This window comes from Neodiprion pinetum, chromosome 4 (genome assembly GCF_021155775.2).
Source record: "Neodiprion pinetum isolate iyNeoPine1 chromosome 4, iyNeoPine1.2, whole genome shotgun sequence".
In the NCBI taxonomy this organism is placed as follows: domain Eukaryota; kingdom Metazoa; phylum Arthropoda; class Insecta; order Hymenoptera; family Diprionidae; genus Neodiprion; species Neodiprion pinetum.
The window spans coordinates 22,306,662-22,319,328 of NC_060235.2; the positions used below are offsets into that span (position 1 = coordinate 22,306,662).

The 12,667-nt window shown below is 37.7% G+C and overlaps 1 protein-coding gene across 6 annotated transcripts in view; it reads left to right on the forward strand.

The window, feature by feature from the left end:
* The window catches only part of LOC124216025 (ABC transporter G family member 20), a 36,915-nt gene that overhangs the window by 20,533 nt on the left and 3,715 nt on the right, over positions 1-12,667 (forward strand). For 5 of the 6 annotated variants that reach the window (XM_046620055.2, XM_046620052.2, XM_046620054.2 and 2 more), the window contains exons 2-11: positions 3,260-3,404; positions 8,224-8,468; positions 8,584-8,761; positions 10,144-10,237; positions 10,424-10,657; positions 11,189-11,316; positions 11,509-11,740; positions 11,884-12,061; positions 12,191-12,306; positions 12,404-12,474. In XM_046620055.2, coding sequence (XP_046476011.1) covers positions 3,301-3,404; positions 8,224-8,468; positions 8,584-8,761; positions 10,144-10,237; positions 10,424-10,657; positions 11,189-11,316; positions 11,509-11,740; positions 11,884-12,061; positions 12,191-12,306; positions 12,404-12,474 — 1,580 coding nt within the window. In that variant the 5' untranslated portion in view covers positions 3,260-3,300. Of the gene's footprint in view, positions 1-1,325; positions 1,629-3,259; positions 3,405-8,223; positions 8,469-8,583; positions 8,762-10,143; positions 10,238-10,423; positions 10,658-11,188; positions 11,317-11,508; positions 11,741-11,883; positions 12,062-12,190; positions 12,307-12,403; positions 12,475-12,667 lie in introns of those variants that run through there. The other variant, XM_046620056.2, reaches the window with a different exon arrangement.

Sequence of the window (12,667 nt, forward strand, 5' to 3'; positions counted from 1 at the left end):
ATGCAAAAAGGGTCTCGGAATTTTTTTCACATTTCTTTAGCCATCAATAAAATTTAAAAAAAAATTGAAAACCAATTCCGAAATCGCCTTTTTTTAAAATCTGATAAAAGTCACACTGATTTTATGATTTAAAATATGATTTTCAAGCATGACACGATAATCGAATCTTAATGTTTACCATTTTTTTTGCAAAATTTTAGTTTTTTCACGCCGAAATTGGATTTTTTTTTCTATTCACCGATTGAAACAGATCACGGAATGATGAAAATTATGTGATCCTGCAATATATTTAGATCGGGGTACAGAAAAAAAAAAAAAAAAAAAACTCCCATTCCGATATGAAAAAACTAAAATCTGAGGTACACGGGTTGCATTTGTCGTGAAATGCCCCATATATATATACTTATATATGCTTAATGTTACACATATGCAATGAATAGCCAACGGCGATTAAATAATCCGGTGTTCGTTAGTTTTCTATTAATCTTGCTGCGTTACACACATTATAGAGCACAATTTCTCAGTTAGGAGAATTGACGCAAGACGATGCTAATGAGTCGATTGCGTTAATTGGTCTACGACAGTCAACTAATGGTGCTGATCTTCCACTCGACTTTGAACAAGTCTGGAATAAAAAACCGCTCAGATTCAGCTCGGAATTTACAATATTGAAATTTGTTGCGTTGTGCTACGAAATCGTAGGAAAAAAGAAAAAAAAAAGTTGCCTTTTCCGTAAAACTATTTGTACAACCGGTCATTTTGTGGAAATGTTACAAGAGCGATTCAACTTCACTCGACGCAGTGTAAATTTGCCTGCAGTTATGCAATTCAGGATATGTTCGATCATAATCCGCCCGAATTTATCCAATTCAAGGTACGTGTTATCAGAATCCGCCTGCATCACGGCAACCTTGACAAATGATAAACCATAGACTTTGACGAACCGGTTAAATGTAACGTCGGTTGCCGAAATGCAGGGCAGATTTTGATAACAGCACTCCGAGTTGCATAAATGCAGGCGAATTTAGCCCGCGGCTTTAAATCTACAAAACACTGTACTCTGATTCAAAACTAACGACTTTTCCACATTTTCTGCGTCGTTATACAAACCTGCGGTATATCTCGGCCTTATTTTAGGCTTGTCAGATTTTTGGTCGGAGGAAAGTGACGGCTGCAGGTGCAGGCGAGAAAGAGTTCTTCGATCCCTTCTCCGTTCTCCATTCGAGTCCAATCCAATCCAGTCCCCTCTCACTTCCTCGAACAGCTCTCTAAGTTCTCTCCCTTCCAATCTACGAAGAAATGTGCAGGACTGACTCGATGCACGCGGTTCGTCGCGAGACTGATCGCTGGTTCATTTCAGTCCTCTTTTGTCTTTGGTATGCGACGTTCGCCACCTAGTTCGCTAATTAGCCAATATTTACCTCTGTCAGGTGTCTGAGGTGCGCGGTTTTCATGCGGTGATTTCGATCGACGAGTTGTATCAGTGAAATGGAAAAATCGTGACAAAACGACCAGTTGTCTTATTGTCACAGGATAAAATTGGTTATTCTTCAAGTGTCTGTTTATTTGTTTACTTGTTGACTCGTTTATTCATTCATCGGATCTCTGGGATTGGGAAAGGCGATCAGGTTGGTAATAGATCTACGATTTATATAAAAAGGAGAAACTTTTCTACTTATACATATGTACATGTATCATATACCGAGCGTATAGTTGAGGAGAAAGAGAGAAATTTAGGAAAAACAAACAGTCGTTTTAGGTTGCACAAACTTACGCGATCTCGTCCGTCTAGCTTTTCGTCAGTCCCGACTATTTATCGACCACGTCGCGATAATGGTAAAAAAATTTTCGATATTGGCTGAATCAAAGGTGTTTTTTCTCCTTCTCAGTTTTCACATAATTATTATAGCATCAATATGGGTATATATACGTGACGCAGGAAACTTTCGTTAGCCACATTCGCATCGCGGTGAAAAACTTTCCAAAATTTCGATGGGTATAATATACATAGGTATAGAAAACGATTCGTTGCGTAAGATAATTATCATTGATATCTTGTAAACGAGATTTACCTTGTGCCGCATTTTACGAGTTTTGTGAAATCATGGTTCCGTGCATGTAAAGTAAAATCAATAAGGCAAATGGAATTTTATCACATTAGAAAGGAACTTCTCGATGTTATAATGATTATCAATTGACTACATCGAGGGCATCTTAATTCCGTGTATAAAATTACAATTTTCTATTGGCCAGCAAATTGGCCCTATAATTCAGGCACTCAATCGCTGACCTTCGCGTTCATATCAGATCTTGTACACATATTGATATAAATAATGCCGTCGAACAAATAACGCGGTTTCAACGTACCTTGCGATATATTTTTTTGTCAATGATTATCACCTGATTAACGATCCTAACGCGTTAACGCGATAACGCGTTCAACAAAATGTTGCACAAGTGTGATTTTTATCTTCTCCTTCTTTCACACCAAATTAACATCACGTCTGATTTAAGATTTACGGGAAATCGGTGTAACAAGAATATACCTGTTTGTATATTCGCATGCCGCAGGTTATACTGCTGAAAACAGGTGGAAATTGGGTGGTAAGGGTAAGGTTGTTTTTATTCTTTTTTTCCCTCGTTTTCCTGCACCGGAAGATGAAAAATAAAATATACACGCTACGATCACCTTCGGTGCGACAATCATCCTCTCTCTCTCTCTTCTTATCTCTCTCTCTCTCTCTCTCTCTCTCTCCCTCTCTTTCTCTGACTTCTGTTATTCCGAGTCTACTGCACAGAATATCAGTTCCTCATACGTGACGGCAATGAACAATATTCGTCGATTTCATATACATTATATGTATGTATATTGTATACATGAATATACCACATATCACATATACCTATACGTACGAGATGCAGAAATCCTGTGTGCATTACTCAAACACAAATTGTCATCCTGAGCGGTGAGGCGAGTTAAATCACTATTTTTATGCGGTCAGAACGTGCGTCGTTTATTTCATTTCCGTGAGAAACTTTAAATCAGTCACGGCAGATTTTACATACCTATATATTTGTATATTATAGGTATACTATTATACCTACTCCGTTATATTCCGTAAATTTTAATTAACCAATAAGTAGTTGATTACGTAATACGTTATCTACAATTAATGATGATCGAAAGACAATTGTTCTCCTCTTATTTTTTTTTTTTTTTCTATTCAATTAACTCGAACGGAATTTGTTTCTGTTTCAGAACGTGAATACTTGACCGAAGAAGATCGCAGATTTTACGAAATGACTGCCCAGGAGGCGATCGTCATTAGGAATGCCCGGAAATGTTACACGAAAAATGTTGCAGTTTTGGATAACCTCAACATGGTCGTTTCGCGCGGCTCTATGTGAGTATAAAATCCAAAAGCAATAAAAAAAAAAGAAAAAAAAAAAAAAAAAACCAGACTCTTCGAGATTGTGATAAATTATCGAGGAATGAAGCGCGTCAGTTTTCTGCGAAACTAATCACTATGTCATTTTCAATATGTTGTAATATAAAATGCCGCTTATACAGTGATCTATCAGCCAGCTTTGAATGGAAAATTTCACAAAAAACTCCCGGTATCGTCGTATAATTAAAACTGCACTCGGGGGCGAATAAATGTAGATCACATATGGCACGCATGCATCTGCTATTGTAAAAATGAACAGGACGAAGAATAGGTTGAATATTATTTTGGTTTCTATGATCGGTCAATATGGACGGCTTTTGAGATTAAGCACTGTTTGCGTTTATGTTCTCTGCAGAGCCGTTAATTTGACTTAGTTTTAGCCTGTGTTTTTCATCGACGTTAGACGATAAATATATTATGAAGAAAACAACGCTTTAACATTTCCGTTCGAATGGCGAAAAAAAAATCTAATCGTGATTGCTGTACATGGTCGTTATAATTACTTTCATTTCTTTCCATAACCGAAACTATGCAGTTCTGGGTACGAAGTGAAAATGAGTTTTGTTGCTCTAGCCAGAAAAACTCATAGTAATCGTGTAATTACCATACTTTTTAATTACGATCACTTTTACTATTGAGATAATTTCATATTGGTGCAACAGTAGATTGATATTCAGGCTCACATGTTTGACGGAAAAAAATGTTGTTAAGTAATCGAAACAGGTTTAAATAACGCTGCAATAATAAGAAAATTTAGTATCGACGACTATAGTCTATATAATCACATGTTTTCAATTCAATTCGCCATCGTAACTACGACCTATCTTACCAAAAGTTCTTTAATAACCGTAAGATATGAAATTTTCCTCACTCTATGATAATGATATTATTATGCAACAAGCACGGGGGAAATGAAACGATCGGTGTGAAGTGGAAAAAATCAACGTCGAAGGTTAAGAAAAAAAAAGTTGCAGGATGATCCATCGATTTTGTGCGTAGTATGTAAAAGTTGTGCGTTACTGGAAATTTTTTATCCCGCCATTATGTATGACGTTACGCATTATAAGATAATTAAACAGAACAGAAATTACGAGCCGTTCGCCTCGAGTGTCGTTTACCGTCAGTGTGCATGTGTGTTGTAAAAATCTCTCACACATCCCGTCTTGCATAATTTTTCGGAATTTTTTTCTCCTCCACAAGCACCGTCGGCGGAGTTATTATTACCAGCCATCGTAGCCGGCAACGCTTCGCGGACGGCACCGATTAGATCGTCCATCACCTCGTGTGCTTGACCCGAATTCTTTGCTCCGTTACCAACTTCACTTACAATTGGTCGCGGTTTCGCTTTTACGTTGGAATTAATTTTGGCGCTAACTTTCGGACACTTGGAATCGGTGAACTCGTCCAGACTGGAATTGAAGTTAGCCGTGTTCTTAGCCATTATATTGTTCGGTGTCATTTTACTTACTGACGGCGAATTTCGAATTATAGCGGTATTATTGTAACCTTGAGGAACTGCATTCTTACCTATGAAACTTTCATCTTATCCGTCCTTGATCAACCGAATTGCAGAATTCTGTGAACTTGGCGGCTGCACCCGAACTGGTTTCGATGTTTTGTTGTTTCCAGATTCTTCCGTCGACAACTTTTTTTCTTCGTCAAGAGGTTCGTGTCCTGCTGCTGCTGCAACGCTGTTATTAAAAATTTTTTTCGTACCGGTCTCATCATTGGAAGACTCTTCGATCGCTAACGATCGCAGAGGCCTCTTTTTTCAACTCCGGACACTGACGTTCCGACTTTGCGATTTTAACTGAACAACTCGATTTTGGAGAGATTCGATCTCTTCCAAAATCCCACCGATTACCTTATCGTTATCATCTTTTTCGGTCGGTAAGATATTCGTCGATTTGATCGATCGATTATCCAATCCGCATATTCGAAATTCTTAATTTCTTCGACTTCGTCCGACCGTGAACAGTTTATATTTGATAATTCAGAGAATATTCCTACACTGTCAAAAACTTTTCCTGCATTCTGATCGGCGAATTGAAGAAGAGTATATAAATTATCGTTTTCCTTTACTGTACGCTAAACTGACGTCAACCGATGCCGCCAAACTTTCAATATCCGATCCAGCATTTCTCGTTACTAATTATACCGTCGGTGAAACTTTTTTCCTCCTGTTCTTGGTCGGATCTTGATGCTTTAAAATTTTTAATAGCATATTGTGTATTGTTTTCAAATTTTTCCTCTGACGTCGAAACGTGACTCGCTGATTTCTTCGTCGATGGATAATCGTTATTCCGACTCATGGTGTTTTGTGATTTCAACTGATAAATCCTTCGCTCCAGTTCATCGATCCTCAATGTATTCAAGAAAATCTGTTCCTTTGCCACGATCTCATCCTTCTTCTCGCGCCAATTGACCGTCAGATTTTGCCACACTTTTTCTTCTGAATCCAACCATTTCTTCATTTGAAAAACTCTTCGAAACCCCGACGTAATTCCCACCACAACGATCTGCTCGTAATCAAATCCCCAGAATCGTTCAACGTCAGTTCCGATATTTCTTGGAACAGCTGCTTCAGACCCAGAAAAACGAGACCCAACTCATCTGTAAAAAGTCTTAAATTCAACCTGGTGAAACCTCTTGGGCAGAAGATTCTTGGTGAAGCAGAGCATTCTCAATAACGATAAATGGACGTCGATTTCTGTCCCTGGATCGTGATCTAACCGATCTATCAACTTCCGGAACATGTTTGCCTCGTTTCTTCTGGTTAAAGCGAGAAGCAATTCGTCGTGAATAATAGCAGAGATGAAATTGACGCTTTAGTTTTCCGGAACTTCGTTATTCTACTGCTGCTGTAAATCGCACTTCGAGTTCAAACGTCAAATTGCAGTTACTGAACTTTCGTCCGACGAATGGAGTGAAAGGAATTCGATCCTCTTCTCGTGCACTGCGTGCTTCTCCTCGTGTACACTGTAATTGTTTTTTTTTTCTTGTTAATAATCTAACACTATTTAATTCCGAGATTGAAGTCAATAACGTTATCGCAACGAAACATTGAGAATAAATTAATATTTCCTTATATTTAAAATCACTTTGAAGGAACGAAGATTTCAGAGTATGACCATGTTTTGCTTCATTATGGTTTACTGAATTTCAAACAATTCCAAAATTGCGAAGTAACCGTTTTTCCTCCGCATGAATCGTTACGATAACGTTGCTAACTTCAACATGGTATTTGGTGTCAATTTAATACCACTTGTCAATCTAACACCATCTGACATTCAAGTTTTGAATTGACTACGAAAATTGTTCTATAATAGTCCACGCCGGCCACTATTGGTCAATTTTAACACCGTCAATGTTTTACCATGTAAATTGCATGAAAATTAACCGGTTCGACCTTGTGTCTCGATCAGTATATCTACGTCTAAAAGTTTAAACACTCTCGCTAAAGTGCACATACAATGCAATCTCGAGTGCGGAGCGACGACGCGAGTCGAGTTGACCAATAAAATGTTAATTTTTTTTTGACACCAGGATTTTTAATCCTCCGACAAAAGCAATTGCAATGGCACGATCACGCATGGTCAAGAAAACGTGTCGACGGTCATGTTTTTTTTTGCGACTTCTGTGGGACTCTGAATACTTCAAGGTATCGGGCTTATTAATTACTCGGACGTATGTAAATAATTTGCGGCTTGATTGCGCGCTACGAAGAAAGAGAGAGTCAAATAATCCCCCAAAAACACTGGCTATATATAACCTACATACCCACATAGAGATTCGCACCAGCAAATTCGTTTCACTTTGCATAATATGTATCGCGAGTGTAATTTAACTCTAAAAATTTTAATGCATCTAGGACATTGGTGATTGGCCAAAAGTCGATAACTTTGAAATTTCAAATACGATTTGCCCGTTTTAAATGCACCCACAATAAGACTGATTCTCTTTTTTTTTACTTTCAGTAGTCAATTCAATGGTGCCATATATTTGTTGATCAGATTCAATACCGGTGCAGTTTTGTTGAATTAAATATTCAACGTTGCCATCGTAGCAAAAAAAAAAAAAAAAAAATCTCTTTCAGTGTAATTGTAGAATGTAAAATACTTTATTCTGAATAAAATAATCCATCGTCGAGCGAAATCGAGCGAATTTAGTAGATGTCGAATAACTCTAGAAAGCGATTTGAAACAAAGCTTCGATATCTGAGCTCTTGTTTATAATTCGATGATTCTATAATTCTACAATTCGCTATTTGTAAGAAGATCGTCGTGTGCAATAATCTAATAAACACTCACTGTACTAAAATCGGTGCAAAAATAAGTATGAATTTTCGGTTAAACTTCGTTAAGACGATTCCATAGTCAGTCCTTACCGACCGAGTAAAATGTCACTAATTTTTATTATTAACAAAGCCTACGAATCACTAATGTGAAAATGTCAAATAAAAATATTTTGAAACTTTTATTGTCTCATGCACGATGAAAGTGCCAGGCAACGTATGCAATTTAATCACATAAATCACATAAATTTTCTCTACGATGTAGTTGAAACAACGAGATGTTTATAGTTGAATTTTAGTGTTTCAACGTTTCCTCCGCCGTTCCAAGAACCCCATATAGTCGAATGTAACTAGATTAGCTATAGCGAACCTATTCAAAGGTCCGTGTCGTCACGTTTTAGTTTAAACACCCCTTCAACCTTACCGTGTACACCCTGTATATCCTTAAACGATGTTTTTCACTAATTCCCCGTTTTGCAGCTACGGTCTCCTGGGTGCCAGCGGCTGCGGCAAATCAACCCTGCTCTCATGTGTCGTTGGAGTGCGACGCATCGACAGCGGTGACATTTGGGTCCTGGGCGGGAAACCGGGATCCAAGGGTTCCGGGATACCGGGGCCCCGAGTCGGCTACATGCCGCAGGAAATATCCCTGGTCAAAGAGTTCACAACGGCTAACGCGATGTACTATTTTGGCCGCATAAGCGGCGTTGAGGACGATGTGATCGGTGAGTTTTTCCTCGTCATCCGGACCTTGATTGACTTGCCAGGACGAGCAAAGTAAACGAGAAGAAAGAACGACGAACGCCAAAAAATTTCACAAATATTTCTTTCGCTTTACAGAGGAAAGGCTGGCGTTTTTGACTAAATTGTTACACCTCCCGCCGAGAAATACGCAGGTGAAACACATGAGCGGTGGACAGCAGAGGAGGGTGTCATTCGCTGCAGCTATGATACACAAACCAGAATTACTTATTCTCGACGAACCAACGGTCGGATTGGATCCCGTATTGCGCGCGGAGTGAGTCAATCGTTGAGCAATTATTTTTCGACGATTATTTTCCAACGATTTTTATCGTTTTATCATTACAGCGCGTCATTGAATGGTATTTTGATGCGATTCTCGTCATGGATAACAGGCGACAAAAATTTTCATAACCTACCCACGCAATAGAACGTTCTTAATATCCAATTATCAATGACGCAAGAATCTTTTTCATATATACCTGTAATTTTGAATTTTAATGTAGAAAAGTCCAAGTCCAGGAAGTTAAATTTTATCGAAAGGTAGAGTATAATTAATATACCGGCTAAAATATATGAAATTGTTAGAATTCCATCGATTCTATGTTATAATGTTTTGGCTATCGTGTACACGTTGTGCATTTGTATACTGAAACAGATTTTCGCGTCTTTGAAAATTCGAAATTGTGTAGACCCGCTTCTATTATTTGGAGTTTTCTACTTTTTGATCCCACATATGAACACCCGTTCTTTTGTAAATTTTGCATTATTATACAGGGTGTGTCATTTTAATCAATCGAGTCAAATATCTCGAAAACCAAAAGTTTGAGTGAAAAATGTTTCAGACAAAAGTTGTAAGATTCGAAGACGGAAAGAAAATGAGAGAGTCGGATTTTCCGTGAGTGAACCCGCTAAGGTCAGATGAAGGTGAACGTGGTTTTTTTGTGTAGCAGTAAATACTAAATCATAGTAAATATGGTTTACGAATAACGTTTCATTCCTCAAATTTTCCATAAAATAAACAAACATCATTTTAAAGATAGTTATGAGATAAGAAAATTTTTAATTAATAAACCTTCAAACTGAAAAATTAAAAATATAAATTCAAGAAATTGAATAATTTCGAAAATTGAAGATAAAACTCGAAAAAAAAATACAAAACATTTCGAAAAAAAGGTAGTAGGGGGACTTAGCGGTAGCGTTCACGTCACGATACCTTAGAGACTTGACAGGCTCATATCTCATCACCAGTCGAGTTTAGGTGGTAAGTATGTAAGTACTTTTTGACGCTATTTTAGATGCCGATGAAAAAAATATACCGTACCATTTAAAAAAACCAAGTTGACCTTCATCTGACCTTGGCCGGTCCAGTTACGGCAAATCTGATACTCTCGCCTTCTTTCCCCCTTCGAACCTTACAACTTTTGTCCGAAACATTTTTCTCTCACATTCTTGGTTTCCGAGATATTTGACTGGATTGATTAACATGAGACGACACCCTGAACAGGGCAACAAAGTTGTAAAAATTTTAGTAACATCATCGCAATATCAGCTGATGTATACTCTGATCATGTTAGACGATAAACTGAAACTTCCAAAGCCATTTTCAAACAGTGAAATGAGACATTGACTATACATATGTACACTGTAACTTTTCAGTATATGGGATCACCTGATAACCATCACAAGGGAAGAAGACACGGCCGTCGTAATAACGACACATTATATTGAGGAAGCGAAACAGGCGGACAAGGTAAAATATCGAAACGTTATAGGTGTGTAGGTGTATATGCATGCCTGAGTGCTATGTCGGTGTGAGGAAGAGTGCGCGAGTGATTTCCTTATTGCGTGATATTTCAATATTATGTATATCTGTACGTGCAGAAGTTATTAAAAACCATTGTTGAGCTTTGTTTTTACATACCTGTAATGCATGCAGGTAGGGATGATGAGATGCGGACAATTACTAACGGAATCCACGCCTGGACAAATTATGACACAATTTCAATGTCAGACATTGGAGGAAGCGTTTTTGACGTTGAGTCAGAGGCAGGCCGATAATCAGGAGAGAGGGATAACCGAAGTTGTTAGCAACGAGGTGACGTCTCACAATCCAACGGAGGTCAACTCGATGACGGTTTCACTTCACAACGGACATTACAGCAGCACCGATGTAGGATATAAAGACACGGAGATTATTATTTTTTTTTTGTTGTTATTAATTTCTTACACAGTTTCTAGAGAAAATTCTATGAAAATGCGTATCGTACGATTACGATTCAAATACTAGTGAAATTACAAGAAAATTTGGCGGAAGTTACTATTTAGGGTAATTGTAATTCGTAATCACACACTTTCTGGTTATTGCAACGTTTAATCTGTTCGTTCTTTATAGTTTACATCATCTTTTCGGTGAAGTCAAAGTTCAACATTAATTCAATACAGTAGTGACAAGAATACAAGAAAATCAAGTACGAGTGACAGTAATCAAAGAGAATTGTAACACATACTAGATTTTCTGGTTACAGCCACAAAACTCAATTTCGGTATTTACATAGAACTGTACATTTTTCGGTCGTGGTAAAAAGTGAAAATAGCTAATTAGACTGCATAGTAATTACAACTAGAAATTTCTCTGGGTGTACTTGAATTATTTTCACTTTTACATCTCAGCATCTAACTCTAGCCGAGTTTTTTTTTTTAGAATATAATTAGCACCGAGAAACAACAGATAAGGGACAACGAAGACATAGGAAAAGTCGTGACATCGAAATGGAAAAAGTTCAGAGCTTTGCTCACCAAGAATGCTACGCAACTGGTCAAACATCCAGGGTAAGTTAGTTTTGTATTGTTATCCGTTTTTTTCTCGTCAATACTTTCTTTGGAGGCAAAAAACAAAAAAAAAAATAAAAAAAAATAAAAAATACGCGAATTTGAAATAAAAATATCGATCGAAGTAAAATAATAACCAAAAATTGCCGTACGAATTTTGAACGTCTGTTTATCTAATCTTTCATATTTCAGAGGTGTCGCTTTTGCGGTGATATTTCCCGTTCTTCAAACGTTCTTATTCTTCAACGCGATCGGGGAGGATCCAAAGAATTTGCACATGGCAGTGGTGAACAAGGAAGCCGGAAATTGTAACTACAGCAGTATTTGGGGCGAAGTTAATTACTACGAGGATACTCACGATTGCGATTTCGTCGATTTGAGCTGCAGGTATTTGCACGGTTTCGACGATTCCATCATCATAAAGGTGAGTCGGAGGTTGTGGATTCTCTCGCAAACAGGAATTCGCAATTATTTTTACACGATATTCATCACGCGGATAATTATCGCTGTTAGAGATTGTTTGTATGAAACGTAATTTATCATTGCGATTCAATACCGTTTCTCCAGGATTATTACCCCGACGAAAATAGCGCCGTTGAAGCTGTTAGAGGTGGAAAAGCTGTGGGCGCGATGTTCTTCAGTAGCAATTTTTCCAAAGCTCTTCGGAGCCGAAGGGACAACGGTAGATTTTCAACCGACGAGGAACTCGAGGACAGTTCGGTACAAATATCGCTCGACATGGGAAGTGAGTGTGACATAATGCCAATATAAACATAATATGATATATGCAAACTTTTGGCAACTGCGTGTATTTTGTACAAGCAATTATCGTAAAATCCTGGCTCATACTTCACATAATATCATCGAATTACAGATCGACAGATTGGTTTGAACTTGCAGAAACGATTGTTCGATCGGTTTTTCGAAATTCAGAACAGCATAATGCAGGAGTGTCACATCGATCCGAGATTCGGTGAAATGCCGTTAAGGGTGAGTCGAGAATTCTGGTTAAATCAACGCTGCATTTTTCCATTACATGATATACTGTACCGATGTAGTTATATTTAAAAAAAATTCGATCTTACAGTTCGAGGAGCCGTTATTCGGAAGTGTTAATCAGAAGTACTCAAATTTTATGGCACCTGGATTTTTACTCACGTAAGTAGCAGCATTCGATTTTTATTTGTTACATCAAACCATCAAATTTTTCAATTAAATGACGGTTGCGCATTCTTCGCGATATTCTCAACGCATTTACAAACCTTCCGTTTATCCTTATTCATCTCTTTTTTTTTCTTAGTTTTGTTATCCAAAAATATTACAAGGATTATTGCGTAGGTGCATAATTAAA